At 48.1% G+C, this 16,842-nt stretch overlaps 7 protein-coding genes across 7 annotated transcripts; 6 read left to right on the forward strand and 1 right to left on the reverse strand.

Moving 5' to 3' along the window:
- Nucleotides 1-1,701: 1,701 nt before the first annotated feature.
- GLAREA_08228 (PX) lies at nt 1,702-3,667 on the forward strand (the record flags this gene model as incomplete). The annotated part of the gene is made up of 4 exons (XM_008090273.1): nt 1,702-1,707; nt 1,779-1,874; nt 1,926-2,669; nt 2,720-3,667. The coding sequence occupies 4 exons, from the start codon at nt 1,702-1,704 to the stop codon at nt 3,665-3,667; spliced, it is 1,794 nt and encodes a 597-aa protein (XP_008088464.1).
- Nucleotides 3,668-4,920: 1,253 nt separating this feature from the next.
- Nucleotides 4,921-6,150, forward strand: GLAREA_08229 (uncharacterized protein; the record flags this gene model as incomplete). The annotated part of the gene is made up of 1 exon (XM_008090274.1): nt 4,921-6,150. One exon carries the CDS (start codon nt 4,921-4,923, stop codon nt 6,148-6,150), a length of 1,230 nt encoding a protein of 409 aa, XP_008088465.1.
- Nucleotides 6,151-7,433: 1,283 nt separating this feature from the next.
- GLAREA_08230 (uncharacterized protein) lies at nt 7,434-8,434 on the forward strand (the record flags this gene model as incomplete). The annotated part of the gene is made up of 2 exons (XM_008090275.1): nt 7,434-7,665; nt 7,716-8,434. The coding sequence occupies 2 exons, from the start codon at nt 7,434-7,436 to the stop codon at nt 8,432-8,434; spliced, it is 951 nt and encodes a 316-aa protein (XP_008088466.1).
- A 1,207-nt stretch (nt 8,435-9,641) lies between these two features.
- On the reverse strand, nt 9,642-11,309 carry GLAREA_08231 (uncharacterized protein; the record flags this gene model as incomplete). The annotated part of the gene is made up of 3 exons (XM_008090276.1): nt 9,642-9,855; nt 9,906-11,187; nt 11,249-11,309. 3 exons carry the CDS (start codon nt 11,307-11,309, stop codon nt 9,642-9,644), a joined length of 1,557 nt encoding a protein of 518 aa, XP_008088467.1.
- Nucleotides 11,310-11,727: 418 nt separating this feature from the next.
- Nucleotides 11,728-13,695, forward strand: GLAREA_08232 (PH; the record flags this gene model as incomplete). The annotated part of the gene is made up of 3 exons (XM_008090277.1): nt 11,728-11,828; nt 11,885-12,020; nt 12,070-13,695. 3 exons carry the CDS (start codon nt 11,728-11,730, stop codon nt 13,693-13,695), a joined length of 1,863 nt encoding a protein of 620 aa, XP_008088468.1.
- A 1,138-nt stretch (nt 13,696-14,833) lies between these two features.
- Nucleotides 14,834-15,508, forward strand: GLAREA_08233 (uncharacterized protein; the record flags this gene model as incomplete). Its single annotated transcript, XM_008090278.1, has 2 exons — nt 14,834-15,061; nt 15,158-15,508. 2 exons carry the CDS (start codon nt 14,834-14,836, stop codon nt 15,506-15,508), a joined length of 579 nt encoding a protein of 192 aa, XP_008088469.1.
- Nucleotides 15,509-16,404: 896 nt separating this feature from the next.
- Nucleotides 16,405-16,665, forward strand: GLAREA_08234 (uncharacterized protein; the record flags this gene model as incomplete). The annotated part of the gene is made up of 1 exon (XM_008090279.1): nt 16,405-16,665. One exon carries the CDS (start codon nt 16,405-16,407, stop codon nt 16,663-16,665), a length of 261 nt encoding a protein of 86 aa, XP_008088470.1.
- Nucleotides 16,666-16,842: the final 177 nt, after the last annotated feature.

Genomic DNA, 16,842 nt, shown 5'->3' on the forward strand with positions numbered 1-16,842 from the left:
TTCGCTACTCTTTTGTTCAGGCTGAAAAGTCTTGTTGCTCTTTGGAAATTTCTTTGGTTTGCTCGGTGAGGGTGTCCATTGATACGCTCAGAACGCGTCGTTACAGCCGCTCGACTAAACACCTGGCGGCAAATACGACTTCCAGTACCACTGTAGAGTGTCCTCTGAGGCGGCCACGGACTCAGCTCAGTAAGCCGTGTGCGACCGGGAGGAAGAGATTGGACGCCGAGAGGGCTGGGTTCATGAGGGACCTGCAGATGCAGCATTGGGTGCATTAAGTCGGCATAGCGCGTGTGGTAGTGACAGGGCCGGGACGTTGGGAGATACAGTGGCTGATATATTCATGGTCGTTCCCGGCAGGCTCTGAGAGGAATGAAAGCACGAGTGCTGGATGTAGTTCGGCGAGTCGAGGTGTAGGAAGAGCGTGAAGAGGAAGGAGAGGTATCCGGGTGTGAAAGGAAAGGTACGACCGTTCGAGAAAGAAAGAGGGCCGTCTGGAACTCAACCTCGATAGTTTGCGATAGTGCTGTAAAAGTGGTATCGGAGAGAGGCGCCGGTGGAAAATTGATGTTGGTGACGGGTGGTGATAGGTGACAGGATGAAGTTAAAACAAATTGATGGCTTCGGCAAGGGAAGCGAGGGGTATTTTCTCCATGCGGCGAGCGAGTAGTGCGATCTTCATGATGAGCCAAAACATGCGAGTGCAGCTGTTGTTTTATTATTGTGCGTTATGAATAATACAATAGTCATAGATACATTAAGTCAAAGTGCCGAATCATATTTTATTATTTCCAGTCCGTCATAATCATTATTCGTAACTTTGCATGAATAATGGCCTGCCTCTGTAATCGATAGAAGATAAGGCCGGAAGCAGAAGCAGGGGAGAAGACAGTAGAAACGTCGCAGGGCCCGTCCGGCGCACAAAGAGCCATATCATTGAAAGGCTCTGCCTCTGCCTCTCTGTCTCCAGCCTCAATCCATCCCAGCCCAGCCCGGAACCCCAGCTAGCAGATCTTTTCGCCCAACGTGTGGACTCTGTGGAGCGCATTATTCACAGCGACAAACCCCCAAAGTTCCAAGGCCCCAGGATCGAGAAGTGGCTGCAATCCTGCATCTGCATCCGCCCCTGAATCAAAAGATAAACTTCTGCTCTGCCTGCTCTGCTCTTCTGCTCTCCTCCATCCCACTCACTGCTTCGTGCTTCGCGACCAAACAAAGAGCTCTCGAGCCCTCGCCGAAACTTGCTGCCCTCCCATTCGCCTCGCTCCCAGCATCCACCCCCCGTCTCACAAAGGCCTGTGCCGCCGTTCTAGCGGCGCCAATCCAGAGCAAAGCACTCCTCCGTAGTCACAATAATCCACCCTCACTTAACTTTCTCCACTTCAAAGGGATCTCACTGCGCGCCGCAACGTGCAAAGTACAGCAAAGAAATTCGCATCCTCTACCAGATTCATCGTGATCTCGGCTTGGTATCGCCAAATTCCTACAGCACGACATAGTTGCCTGTCATCCATCTGTTCAAACCGCAGCCTCGAACACCGCGTCGCCTGAACCTGCCAAGAAGACCCGAAGTTGTCCGTTCCCGTTCGCCGTCGATCTCGTTTTCTACACTAAACAGAGGGGTCGTCGTCGGAGGGAGACGAATATTATCCTTCCCAGTCCTGGAGCGAGGTGCCGTGAAGCACAAGGAAAATTCACAATATGAAGGTGCGTGGTTCTGTCCGTGAGGAATGAGGGGTTGTAGAGAAAGCAATCAGACTGACACTCTTATCGTTCAGGCGCTCAGGCGAAGCATAAAGGGAGAGAAGGAAAACAAGGCCCAACATATATCAATTGCTCCCAAGCAAGCCATATCTATTGTTCCTCCGAAAAAGGTGCGTTTCTCGTCTGTCGAGCTCCAAATCTCAGCTGATCAAATTTTCTAGGTAATCCGCGCACTCTACGACTACGAGGCGCAGTCAAACCAGGAATTAGGATTTCAAAAGGGCGACTTTTTCCACGTTATCGGCCGCGAAAATGATACAGATTGGTACGAAGCATGTAATCCTGCATTGCCAGATGCCCGAGGATTGGTGCCAGTAGCTTTTTTCCAGGCTCTGGGTAAAACTGAGAGAGACAGCGGACAATCCGACACGTCGCCGCAGCTTGTGAGATTACCTGATCATGACTCTGGATACTCCGATACCTCTGGCTCGGGCACTTTGGTCGGGGTAGACTCGCAACGCGCGTCGAAATCAAGTCCTAAAGGGCAAGGCGCGATGGTATATGGAATTGTAATGTACGATTTTGCCGCGGAGCGTCCGGACGAGCTCGATGCAAAGGCGGGAGAAGCAATTATTGTCATTGCACAATCGAACCCTGAGTGGTTTGTTGCTAAGCCTATTGGAAGGTTGGGAGGTCCCGGACTCATCCCAGTGTCGTTCATCGAAATCAGAGACATGACGTCTGGCCAGGCCGTACCAGATGCGCATGAGGCCGTCCAGCGAGCGGGTGTTCCAAAGGTAGAGGAGTGGAAGAAGATGGCCGCGGACTACAAAAATAGCAGCATCACCCTTGGGAAATTTGAGGTACCCAATTCTCAGCAGCAGGGATTGGAGCAAGGCATGGATAGATTGAGTCTTCAGCAACAGCAGAACAGTCGGCAAAGCCAGCAAAATGGCCAGGGCTATGTAAGTACAAAGTTTCTGTCACATATGAATGAAATGCTAATGGTGCCCAGACTCAACCAGCAGCTCGACAGTCGCAGCAAGCTAGACCTCCCCAACAAGCCCAACAACAACAACCACAGCAGGCATTGTATGCCGCGAAATCAAGCTCACAACTCTATGCCCCAATATCGGCGCGAATACCTCGATACTGTTTTGCTGAGGATAAATACTGGTTCACAATTGAGGCGGCCCTTGAGGATGGGCGACATTGGGAGCTTTCCCGATACTATGAAGATTTCTACGATTTCCAGATTGCTCTTCTAACGGAATTCCCGGCAGAGGCAGGCAACACCGGTACCCAGAAGCGGACGCTGCCATACATGCCAGGGCCAGTTAACTATGTCACGGATGCTATTACCGAGGGAAGACAGCACAATTTGGATGCATATGTCAAGAACCTCCTGACCCAGCCACCATACATTTCAAGGTGTACGCTCGTGAAGCAATTCTTCGCGCCACGGGAAGGCGATTATGAGATTGATCCAAATGCTGCTAACGAAGAGTATCGATTATCTGGAGGATCGCAACACTCATCAAATGCTCCAAGCAATGGGGCATCACGACAGTCATCACGTGGAAATTTGAACCATCAGCGCAACCAGCCTTCGCTCTCGGTCAATGGAGCGGGTCAAGGACAACCACGCCAGGTATCATCTCTTTCGCAGCCATCTAGCACATCGCTGTCCCCCGGTGTCAATGGTGGCCAGCCCCCATCTGCGATGAAAGTCAAGATTTACTTTGGGGATGATCTTATCGCTATCCGCGTGCCCACAGACATTCAATACCCACAACTTCATGACAAGATCCGGGATCGTTTAAAGATTCCACCAGGCGAGGAGATCGTGCTATCCTACAAGGATGAAGCAAGCGGAGAAAGACCTACTTTGATGAGCAACAACGATCTTGATGTTGCCCTTACACGGAATGACAAGCTCGTTATCTATGTGGAATATAGTTGAAAGGATTTTCTAGATTCAGAGCTTCTCCAATCGATTCGAAACTAGAATTATTGCAAATAACGGAACGGAGTATCTTACCCCCAGGTGCGCAGGATAGGCATTCGCTGGAAAGCGAGATACACTCACTCGGATCATCACCGCATTTCATCATCACACACAACTTATAACATTCTTAATCTGCTTTCAGATGTACAGACCTTTTCGAGAGGTAATAGCTGAGCTCATTTATCATTGCAAGGACTTGGCCAGCGAAACCACACTCATTCGAGTCGCATTTTGCAGCGGACTCACCTTTTGAACTTATTACAAATGGAGCTACCTTTACAGGGTGGAGGTGGAGGTGGAAGAAAACATAGGGACCTATCTGGCGTTCATACGGCTGGGATTTTTGGTTTTTTCGAACGAGCTCTTTCTTCTCAAATATTTGGCCACGAAGCTATTGAAGGACGGCAATGATGCATTTTTGGACGATAAGCGGACATACCACGGATTCTCATTTGTTTACTGCGGATGGGTGAAGGATTGCAGAAGGAATGGTTGGCAATGGATGTAACGAGCGTTCATGCCGAGCATTAGGACGAACACGGCAGCTGATTGTTGGAAGAACTGCGCAGGCGGGACCACGAGAGCATGTAGCTAAGAGAGCTTGAAAAGCAGGGGCAAGAGATATTGTGGCTTCAATCATAACATTTCTACTATGCTCTCTCGATATGCAATTGCAACGTGATTTCTTTCTGATTTATCCAGCCTTGTCAGTTGAGCATTTTTGTGTTATTTACGACCCATGTTTACCAAGTTCCGTCCATATCTTCTTCTTGATGCCCCAAAAATAGCCCATCATCAGTCATCTGGAAGGCCACGCTCCACTAAAATTGGCTGGCTGTGCCTCTCCACCGCAGGCCCAAGATTACCCGAATACACACCCTCTCCCATCTTGACTGCCCTCGCAACCTTCTTTCCTGCCCTTCAGCAACGGTCTCCCTCACTCTTCCGCGAAACTGCCACGACCTCTCTCCACTTTGGCACCCACGGACGTTTTATATATACTTTTTGTTTTTCAACGACGCGACTTTTTTTGCCTGTGCCTCGTCTTCTTTTTTTCTCGCGCCCGAGAAGCGGGGTTCGCCCGCGAAAGAGGCCCTCTGCCTACGTTCTTCCGTCGCGGGACAGGAATCGGGTTTCGCGAAGAAGAGAGAAGTCGGAGTCGGGTTTACAGCCAGCAAAGATAGGAAAGGGCAGAGTGAAGAGGGAAAATGCCACCGCTTCATCTCCGACAGGAATTCCCGACGCTGAAAGCTTTCAAGGAGGCGCTACATGCGTGGGCGATCGAGTCGCATTTCGAGCCTCGCATCCTAAAATCGGATACGGGACGGGTAAGGGTCGGTTGTAAACGCGACGCGAATTGTCCTTTCGTAATAAGGTGCAATTGGGAGCGGAAGAATGGGCGGGAGCCTCTCGCGCGGGTTACGGTGTTGAGGGATAGACATACCTGTCTTGATAATTTGGATTTGGGGGTTGGGGGCAATCTTGGTGGTGCGAATGATGGAGGGGTTAATGGAGGGAATGGCAATGCTAATGTGGGCACGGCGAATATGACGAGCGGTTTAGGGATGGGGATGGGCGGTATGGGTATGGCGGGAGGCATAGGGATGAACATGAACATGGCGAATGGAATGGGCATGAATATGGGTGGGAACGGTCAAGTTGAGATACGTCAGGATGGTGATGGGAATATTATGGGCGGCGCGAGGGTCTTAGGACCTATCGAGCGACAGAATAATGAGGTCACTAATGCACCAGCTATCGCTGCTTTGCCTAAAGTCCAGAGGAATAGCGCGTCGAGACTGCCTTTCCTAATGGACATCCTTCCGCGCATGATGAATATCCAAAAAGAAACTACCCCGATGGAGATTAGGGAATGCTTGCTAAGAGAATATGGAGCAGAGGTTCATCTACAACAATGTAGACGAGCCAAAACCGAGATACTGAAGAAGAGGGCGAGTGAAGGGGAACAGGGAAACCCAGGAAGCGAACATCAAGGCAGCCTTGATGGAATGGGTGGCAGTGAAGGCGCAAATGAAGCTACGCAGCAGCTTTTCGCCGACATGAACGGTTCTTCGAACATGAACAGTACACCTCAAATGAACGGCACGCCTCAGATGAATGGAACGCCACAGATGAATGGGACGCCGCAAATGAACGGCTCGTCCCAGATGAACGGAGTACCTCAGATGAATGGCAGTTCAAACATGAACACCAATGGGAATGTTGCGACAACGCCTAGTAACCCTCAACCAAGCCCTCATCCCTTTACTCTGCATACCGCGACTGGAGTTGTGACTCCAGTGGTTCCTGATCGAGGAACAGCGGCGTTGAGAGCGGTTGGAGAGCAGCCGATCAAGTGTCCTTATTGTATTAATCATCGCTGGATGAAGAGTATTCAGGATGCGGTGGAGCATATGAGTATGCATGTTACTGTGTGAAGTGGAATATTTTTGGATATGTTTTGGAGATTAAACACAAAACCATAACGCGTCGACTCAACTCTGATGTTGATGATTCGACGTATTGGTCGCGCCAATGATTAGGCGCGACGAATTTGAGTCTGGGAAGTATGAAATCTGCCATATACTGGCAAGCACCCCCAGCAATCAGCACTCGCGTCAGGTTCTGAGAAGGTAAGATACTCAACACCATTTTGTCTCTTGCAGACCCGCTAATTGATGTATAGAATCATAGACTCTTAGCCTCACGGCATACTATTCTAGTAACCAGTCTTTGGAGATGTCTTCCGTCGTATGGCCTGAATACGTATTGAGTATTGTACTTGGGTTATCGATATATATTTGTTTTGGGTAATGTTTATACGAATTATGACCTAGCTACATGTTCTATAGACTAAGAATGAATTACTGTCAAATCCGAAGCTGGCAAATCTAGTGCGCCCGCTCTAAAATATTCCTGTTCAGAAGAGCTTTGATGCACAACTAGACCTGCACAATGCTGCCGACGGTATTGTGAGAGTAGTCAGAATGAGCTTCTGGGATCATGATAGTTTAAGATTTGGCTCCTTTGTTTTCATTTTCTTTGTAATAATCAAAGGATCTTTCTTCGTAGTCCATGGCTGACCTATTCATAGAGAATCTGACAAAATGAAATATTCAGGTCTCCAAGCAACAACTCCTGAATTCCGAACCACCAGATTTCCAGACTACAATCGCATGCGAGCTTGCAAGCTACTAATAGTCAGCAACCGACTATTACCCAACTCACCCAAACAAAATTGCCTCTTTATAATTTCGCATCAAAAGCAAATACTTTCCTCCGTCCCATCTCCGAAAATCGTGGGGAGTCAACTATATAAACGAAACGCCAAGACCCGACATTGAAATTCCGTTTCACGTTTCAAGGCCCACGCTTGACTCCACAATTTTAATATAAATTTACAGTTTTACGAGATTTCCGACTTGCCCAGGCGTAGATTTATATGTTGAGAGATTGAGGTAAAGCGTTATTGAGATCTGAGATCTTGCTTGGCAGTTTCGAAATGTAAGTACTAGGAGATCAAATTACAGAATCAGGCTGGTTTATAAGGGAGAGGAAGAAGCTCAAATGTCCTCTTCAGTAACTTTCTTCGTTCTCTTCACACTCTTTTCTAACATTCCTTTCGGGTATACCTTTTAGACATATCCAGGTGATTGTGTCATTCTTTCCACAATCTACCATTCCATTCGTTTTAACAATATCCAAATTACCTACCGACAAGATGCAAGCCATCACTCTTCTTTTAGCAGCCAGCACGGCAACTGCTTATACCATCGTTGAAGCCGACCTTTTGATGTATAAGAACATCGATCCGGTAGTCATGCCCGGACAATACAAAAGTCATCTCCATACTTTCTTCGGCTCGGACAGCGTGACTGCGAATACCACCACCTCTGCAGAATTACAGAAAGGTTGTATAACCGCTTACAACCCGAATGACTTTTCCTCATACTGTAAGTCCTCCCTCAACCGTCTCCATAACCTCGAACTAACGGACCCAAAGGGGTCCCAACCCTCTTCACAACAACCTCCAACACCTACACCCCCGTCCCCCTAAACCGCTTCTCAGCCTACTACGTCTCCATCGAAAACGCCGAGATAGCCATCCCACAAAACTACAAATCCGTCGTCGGCAACGCAGCCGCCACATCCCAAGCCGCCGTCGAGCCCCTCGCCGGAATCCAATGGTTCTGCGAAGGCGACGCTACCGAGACCAAAGACCTCGCCGCCTTCCCAACAAAGACCTGCTCTACCCATCTCCAAACCCTACTGCTCTTCCATGACTGCGTCAACCCAACTACCTTGGAATCTACGTACTCCGGCACGCAGCACTGGACAACCACATTCAAGCCCGCGAACCGCTGTCCCGCAGGCATGAAACGCATGCCCCAACTCCGTTTCTCCATCCGCTACGACCTGCGCAACGCCCTTCCTAACGGGTGGTCTGGCGCCGCGCCCCTCGCACTCGCCTGCGGCTCGTCGTATTGCTCGCACGGCGATTTCATCAACGGGTGGTTACCCGAGGCGGCTGAGAACATGCTGTTGGCGAACGACAAGCGGGAGTTTGCGGCTGTGACGGGGCCGAATGGAGGGGATGCTGATGCTGCGGTGTGTAAGACGGCAAAGGATAAGGAGCCGACGAAGGGGACGTCGGATTATCTTACTAGTGTGAAGATGATGGGGAAGAGGGCTTTGGGGAGGTTTGATAGGAGGTTTGCGTAGGTGAGGGGGGAGGGGGTTGGTTATGTTCTTGTATATATTTCAAGTTGGGAGCGGTGTGGCTACTGCAAGTAGTAAGCTTATTCAAAGTGTCGAGTGTTTGACAGAAAAGCGCTCATCGCTGGATGGTGGCGATTTCTACTTGAAAAAGAAGAGGAACATCGCCAATCGCTGTATATAAAATAGTTTAGCGCAGTATAGAATATCGTGCCACGAGACTTTTACACGACGAGTTGACAGGTACCCATTGCTTTCATGGTGTCTCAAATCCAATTTCTTTCTTTGCTGTCTTTTTGCCCTCCAGATGAAGTCGGCGGTTCACTCCAACTTGACGAGGAAGCGAATGTTGATAACCAAATTGCGTGAGCTGCTGACTATGGAGATCCTGCTATATTCCGGTCGAAGGTAGACTATCGCTTGATAGCCTGGAGCTAAGTGGGAATATAAATCAAGAAGTCTGCTTCACATATGATAAACTTGAGAACGGCAAAGAGAGTAATCAGAAGTGAAAGAATGCAGATCCAATATGACTTTCTTCACGAGCTTAAAGTGCACCATGAAAGATCGCACTAGAGACCCTATTTGGCCGAGACGACCGACTCGCTTGAACAATCTCCAGCATTAAACATAAAATGGAAGCGAAGCCACATTGATTCTTTTGGAATAATACTAATAGATGATATTCGTGTAAAGTAGGTAGATGATGTTTTCCAATACCTTCAGCGTAGTGGCTGGATTACTCATGAGATACACCGGCTCCAACCATACGCCGTTTGTTCCTTCATATGCCCATTCCCGATATGCTGGTAAATGCCCACAAGATGTATAGCACTCCAACAACCCATGCACAAAGCCCCAATGACGCCCATATGATTAGCAAGCTCGCCCAGGACGCAAGAAGGGGTATAAACAAGAAATCTTAGAAGAATCCAACAAGACAAGAAGTGTCGACATTGCTGTCGCACATCTTAATCTGGAAGCCGACGAATATCATTTCGGACTAGATGATCCGCATCCTAGTCTCATCGATCTTATCGTGAACAACCAACAGAACAACTATGATTCGAAAACATCATAGTTCTATCTCAACCACGTGAGGAGGCAGGCTGCCAACTGATTGTAAAGTGAAGGAAGATGGACGAAAAAGACCCAAGTTGAGTCTATGACTGAATCTAGAGCTTCACGGAAGGGACGACTGGTACGAAAGATGTTAGATCTGGCCTTTGATGTCGACTTTTGAAAACGCGGCAACTTTGGCAGTCTCAAATATCTGTTTGGCATCCCCAGTAAGGAAAACGAGGCCAGACTCCCTTTCTTCGAGGAGGAACTGTCCATTGTGATCATAAATAAATTGGGCAGCATCTCCATCGGATTCGAATCCAAGCTCTTCAGTAACAAATCTGAGCTTGACGTTGGGCTTGTAACTAGTAACAATTAGCGGGTATCTAAGGGACAGGGCCAGGCTGTAACATACGCTTTGCACATATTTGATAAAGCCGCTAATCTCTCTCGGACTACGAACATGTCCATCAGGTAGGCACCCATGTTGGGCGTGTCGAGGTAAAGTCTGAAAAACCTGTGGTAGTTGCCCAAAGCTAGTGCCGACCGTACATTAAGAGCATGCTTAATAGCTGGCTCTCCTTTCTCTGCTGTAGTTAGATCCGCCAAAACGTCATTCAACGAAGTGCGGTTAGAAGTGTGAATGAAATATAAAATACGATACGCCTTAAACTCCACTGGATTTCCGCCCAGATTTTGGTCGTATAGAGCCTTCAACTGGGTTTGACATTGATTATACTCACCGAGATCCCCCTTTTCTAGAGCGATCCTGGCATGAATCTCGTAGACAGTGACAGTGAACTCGTTCTTAATACGTTGCACGGTAAGATCTTGTCGCATGGATTTGAACTGATCGCAGATATAGGAATAGTTTCCTTCCTTTTTCCACTTTTTCTTCAAAAGATCTAGGGTTTGTCTTAAAATATGCTCAGGACGAACTTGAGAAGGGATAGGAGGGGCCGTGAGCCGGAAATATTGCTTTTCAAGGGTTTGGCATGTGCCGATAACGGGTCCGGAAGAGGGCTCTGGTGACGGAGAGGCTTTGTATGTAGACTTATAGCCGCCATCGAAGCGCTTTTGTCGCTTCTCGAGGGCCTTATTGAACTTACTTGTACCTTTGAGGGCGTCGTCTTGCAAGGGTTGTTGCCGTTTATCGAACCGGTCCGCTGGGTAGGTGATGCGATCTTCGAATCCGTTTCGGGGGTTAGTTGCACGCCAGGGTGGGATAGATTTTGATTCATCATCGGCTGCATCACCAATATCTTGAGATTTTCTCTTCTTGGATTTCAGCATTTGCTCTCGGGCAGGGTTCATGAAGCTACTCCCAGCCATCTGTTGCATATTGACCGATTCTCGTTGCCATGCAATCGCAGCAGCGGCAGTCGCTCTCTCTTGGCGAATGACATGTTGCGGAAGAGGGAGATTGGCCCAGTCAATAGTATGCAGGGTGTTGTTATCAGTGGCTTCGGATATCGTAACCTTTAACTTGTCTTCCATATCCTTACGGTCCACATCTGCGAGAACATTGCTTGGGTCAAAAGATCGCTGGACATAATCGCGAACGGGTTGGGGCCAGTCGATTTTCTTTTTCTGAGCAGGTTGTTCCGTCGGTTTAGGCTGGATCGGGGCCGTGATCTGGTAGGAAATGGCAGGCTGATTAAAAGACTGTCGGACTTGTACGGGATGGTATGCTGGCGCTGTTTACATCGATTAGCATCCATCACTGGCAAGGCACGAGGAAGGGGATTCTGCACTCACCATGCGCATATCCATACGACTCTGTACCGGGCGGTGGCGGGTGGCTCCAAGAAGCATTCATCGCGCTAGATGTCCAGGAATTCTGGTTCGTGTTTGCTTGTATATCAATGTAGTGGTTAGCGGCGCGATATATAGATCGCGAACAGGTAGAGATCAGGTGGTGCACAAATGTTGTTGAGCAGAAAGGGTCGAGGGGTTCCTGGTGTGAAGGAGAGTTGAATGAAAGTGTTGTGTGGACTTGGAAATGATGGACGAGACCGGGAATTTAGCATGAGCGTCAGGCTTCGCTAGGGAGACGCTTAGCGTGCTGAGTTATTCGTTCTACCGGAGGCTGGGCGTAGGCTGAGTCACCCGCGTTTCCACGATAGGCGACTGATAGCTCGAAGAACTTGGAATGCGCAACGCTTAGGAATGTAGCTCGTGAGCCACTCACTCATTGCTCGCGATTGCAACTACACGACAGCACATGGCACGACCGGATGTTTTTGCAGAACATCGACCTCACAACTGCGTTGAGGCCGGCTTACTTGCCAGATGAAGTCCTGCTCTTCGTTCAAGACAATGTGGGGTTGTATGAGGGGTGAGTTCCGACGCATGCAACATATTGCCAAACGGATGTATACTGAGAGCATTTAGAAAATTCAAGATCCCGGATCACCAGAACGGCCATGTCTACTTGACGTCGCATAGGATTTGCTACGTCGACAATGAGAATCCAAGGAAGCATTCGGTCGCCATTGACCTGAAGGACGTCGATCGTTATGAGTTCTATGTACACATTCCACATTGCTAGATGAGAAGCGGGAACTGATGCATCCTAGGCAGGCCTCTTCAAGTCTTCTGCTAAGATCACTCTCTTCCCAAAGCCTTCGAAACGGTCCTCGTTGCAAAGTAGAGCGGTTTCCGATTTGAATACTCCTTCAAGAAGTGCGACGTCGACACCACTCTCCCGAGCCGAAAGTCCCTTCCACCTACCCACTCCCGAATTACCTCCAACGAGTAGTGCGACTTGGATATGCACCATATGCAGTCACTCAAATCCTGTTCCATCAAACTTCGATCCCAAAACAGCAAGCGATCGTACGCCTATACCACCGTGTTTGCTTTGTGGGATTAAGCCTGCCCTGGCACACGTGCTCAAGGCTTCGATTTTAAGTACAACAAACAGGCCCTCTTCACATTCCCCAGCGGCCCTCAGAACCCCCGTCCCTATTCGAGGCCGTCCCGAAATACCGCGGCCACAGTCGGAAGCATGGGGAGAACCACCATCACAAAATGCCAGTCAAGCAACGACAGGCGAAGCCACTTTCCCCTGTCCAAGGTGTACCTTCCTCAATCACCCATCATTACCTTCTTGCGAGATATGTGGTGCTTCTCTTGTATCCCAGGATTTGCCGACAGGTTTAAACAGACCTTCGCTGCGTCCTGAATCTCCTGGACCTACGCTGAACCATCTTCCGCATTTAGAAACACAAACGAATGAGAGCATCAAGCTGTCCTTCCGTGGCGGAGGGGAGAAGATTATGTATGAACGTCTCAAAGGTTCTATGACACAGCGCAAGTGGCTTCTACAAGGTGCGCCACCTGTTCCGAAACTCAGTAGGCCAAACAATGAGTCCGGTTCCTCGATGCCAACCAGCTCGAGCCCTTCTGGAGAAAGGGTCAAAGCGATGGGGATAGCAGGGCTTGAACAGAGGCGCCGGGACGTTCAGAAAAACAATGAGCTAGTCATCGGAGGTGCATTTGAGGACCTTGAAGCTTTAATGGCTTCTGCGAAAGAGATAGTCGCCCTTGCTGAGTCTTTTTCGCAGAATGGGGGGCCAGGCAGTATTTCTGACTCAAACACTGTTGCTGATGCACTCGGCTTGGTTACCACCAAAGACATGCTGGGAGGGGGAAGTAACTCAGAAACACTTTATATATCCGAGCTCTCGCGGAATCTAGCGGAGTTTCTAACCGATGATGCTAGAGGAGTACTGCGAAAAGCAGGTGGGATTGTTTCCCTTGTTGACCTGTGGGCTATGTTCAACCGTGCTAGGGGGGGTGTTGAACTTGTCAGTCCTCTAGACTTCGAAAAGGCAGCAAGACTTTGGGGAAAGCTCAGACTACCAGTACGCCTGCGACAATTCAAAAGCGGGGTACTGGTAGTGCAGGGAAGTGACCGTACCGATGAGAAAACTATTAAGACACTACTCGCCTGGCTTCAAGATTTACATTCGTTCCCGCCCGATAAGGAAGTCGCCTGGGATTGGCAATTCTTTGGGCGAGGTGTTACCGCACAAGATGCTGCGGAGCGCTTTGGTTGGAGTATTGGTGTAGCTGAAGAGGAGCTAGAGATGGCTGAAGAGAAGGGGGCTCTTTGCAGAGAAGAAAGCATTGAGGGTCTCAAATTCTGGGAGAATTGGATCATAGAGGATCGTTGGGCTCAAGCGAGCCTTACTGTATAGTATGAGATACAGAGTCTGCATGATGACAATCACCTATTGACCCAAAAACAAGGTCACAAGCTTCAACACTGTTACACTTTTCTTGTCTGAAGAGTTCCAGTCGGTACACGACATTGTCTCCGGCAACGAATCAGGTGAGTGAACGTGGTCAGGATTGAGTAGGATTGAGTCTCTTTTTATTGTGATTGTCTCTTAATATTTTTTTCTGACACGCTCACTATTCTCTCCTAGTGGATATGCGATTCACTTCTTTGAGACTTGCCCGAGCTTATTGTCTCCAACTTCTTGGTTGTGACGACGACAAGCGACTGAGGCTATAAAACCGTCTGAGCAAGCTTCTATGCTATGCCAGATCCTTCTTCCAAGCATATGTTCGTCGCAATGCCTCGCGCTCGACCTCCTGATGACTTCTGGGTGTGTTGCCAGCTAGTCCTTCGACAGTATGGTAGGGCATCTATGAGAATATCGGTAAATATACCAGATTTGACCTTTACTGGGAAACTGAATATCATTATCATAGCTGAATAGATTACTAACAACGTTTAGTGCGGCGCACAAGTAGATCTTGATCATGATGTGTGCACTGAGTGCGGTCACCAAAAGTGCGATGCTTGCCAGATCTGGAGTCGGCAAATTTGAGCATGATTGGCAGCAGAGGAAAGGAAGGCCTAGGTGGAAGAGCATGTTAAACGTTCATGGTTGAAAGCAAAATGGCTGAATATGGAGACGGTGTGGGGATTGGTTTAGCTCCTGCAAGGACGGGCAAGAAGAGCTTGACTCTGGCCTGATTCTACCATGGAAAGATAGTTGATCTACTTATTTTTTGAGTCTGGGATTATTCGACCTCTTTCGTGAAAGTGACTCAAAGAAGCCGATGTAAGGAGTCTGCGAGCTGCTTGGTCGAGAACAACAAGAAGGCGCTCTGAAATGGGAAGGTGCCAATGAATGGTCCTCAGGTCACACCGAGATGAAGTTAAACTTTTGGATCACTTGTGAATGTTTCCCTCATCAATCATCAAAGAGATAAACAGGCAGCGTCCTTCTTCAAACCTGTTCGTCCACTAATAACGTTATTTATCATTCACGGCCCAACTCGGGCCAGTGCGGAGCCAGATTTGTCAATGAATCACAGGTAAAAATGGCACTACACACTATCGCTACTTCAATGGGCTTTATACCACCAGCTATTACGCTTGAGAATTTGAACGTCCTTCAAATGCCCGACACCATTTGTAAACTCTCACGCTCGCTGTCGAGTTTCACATCCCATCCTTCACCGGCATCAGAGAGCGGTCCTTATATTGGGTTTTACTGGTTCTGTTGCCATAGAAGGCTTAGAGAAATTATCACGCGAGTGAAAGGTCCGGTAGGTATTAAGTTCTAAATATATGTTGTCGCAGGGTTTGGAAAATGGTTGAGAACCTAATACTTGAGAAGGTAACTAATCGTTGATCCTCTGTAGTGCAATACCCGCAACACGCTACTTTCGGAAGTCTGCCGGATCTGTGGACATGTCAAGTGTAAAGACTGCTTGATGAAAGCTCAAGAAGCAGAGGATCTGAGCAAACCTAGTATCACTGAGACATCAGAGAATGAACCCAAACCGACTGCTGAGGATTCGCGCAATTCTCAGGGTTTGAGGATGGTACCAAGAAAGAGAAGAGGAAACAGAAGAAAACTCAACCCAAAAGCAAAGAGCAAGCCCACAGAGACGGTAAAGGCTATCGCAGAAGAAGATGCGGAGCCAACTACCCCCCAGGAGGTAGTAAACACTACCACGACCGAGGCGTTCGATGAAGCTATCTTATGTTGAAAGATGAGCAGGAGTCGAAATATGAGATGAGCGCATAATTAATGAAAATCAGCTATCCAAAGATCCGGGAGAATCAGATTGCAATCCGTCTACTGTTAGAACATCGTACGAAAGGTACTTCGTACAAAGTTCAGTCGAAAGTCACGAGCTTATTGGCATCACTCCATATTCACATCATAATTGGGCTGACACCAGTCATTCACTCCGGTCGCCCATTTGCGACGTAAGACCAAATTCTTTCACTTCTTCACAAGTTGGGGGCTGTACGTGCAGAGTTGAAGTTTGCTATTACGGATTTTCTTGCAGCAGAGAAACGACGAGCTGTTATATAGGTAGCGGTAAATGATATATTTCAGAAGGAGTAGGATTCAAAACCCTGCCAATCAGTCTTGTAAATGTATGTTCAAGTGTTGAAACATATAGAGCATCCAAGTGTCGAAACCCTAATTCTAGTAGAATCCATGGAGTGTAGATTTCCGCTATCAGATGACCTTTCTAACGTGATAGCAAAGTCGGGAGTCAGTTGAAGCGATTGAATAAAGGTGAATAAAACTTGATAAGTAATGTATTCACTAACAGTAGCAGCTTATTACGCTAGCAACGATTGTAGGTCATGCCCCTCAATTCGCTCTAATCAGAGCAAGAATACACGCCAGTATTGAGTCGTTAATCCCATGTCTACACTTCTGCAGTGTTCGATTCTGGATCGTGGAATATCACTACTGGTATACCTGCTCCAAGAATTGTTCTAAGCTCAGGAAGATCGACATTCTGCAAGCTTTAAGAAAACTCTACATACTCCACAATCTAAGCTATAACACCTGTTGATCTTCCTAGGATTCTAACCCTCTCGAATATACTCCGCCTTTTGAATCCACTCTGACAATCACCTCGGAATGTCGTTTACAACGAAATCCAAACGCGAATCCCAAGTCGCACCACCTCCAGAATCATACGAAGAACAGCTCACTACGACTCACAACGGTACACATATCGCTTCAAGTAAATCGCACAAGGCAGAGCTCGAGTTTGCTGCCATAGCCGTCGTCATCGGTCTCGTTGTCTTCGTTGTCGTTCTTGGTCTTCTTGCGCAGAAAGCCTTCGCTCGAAGGAATAAACGTCGTTCGAACGTAGAAGGGAAGGGACCTGGAATTTGAGACAACCGCTTGATCTTCAATATCTTGTCTCGAACACACTTTCTGTTAACCTCTCGCGTCATTACTCGTCAACGTCTTGACAACCAAATACACACTCACGACTCTGCCGAAAAACACCATCGAATATCCGTCCTCCTCCTTCCAAGTAACAAACAAATTTAGTTTGACTACATTCGA

This window comes from Glarea lozoyensis, assembly GCF_000409485.1.
Source record: "Glarea lozoyensis ATCC 20868 chromosome Unknown GLAREA9, whole genome shotgun sequence".
NCBI lineage: Eukaryota > Fungi > Ascomycota > Leotiomycetes > Helotiales > Helotiaceae > Glarea > Glarea lozoyensis.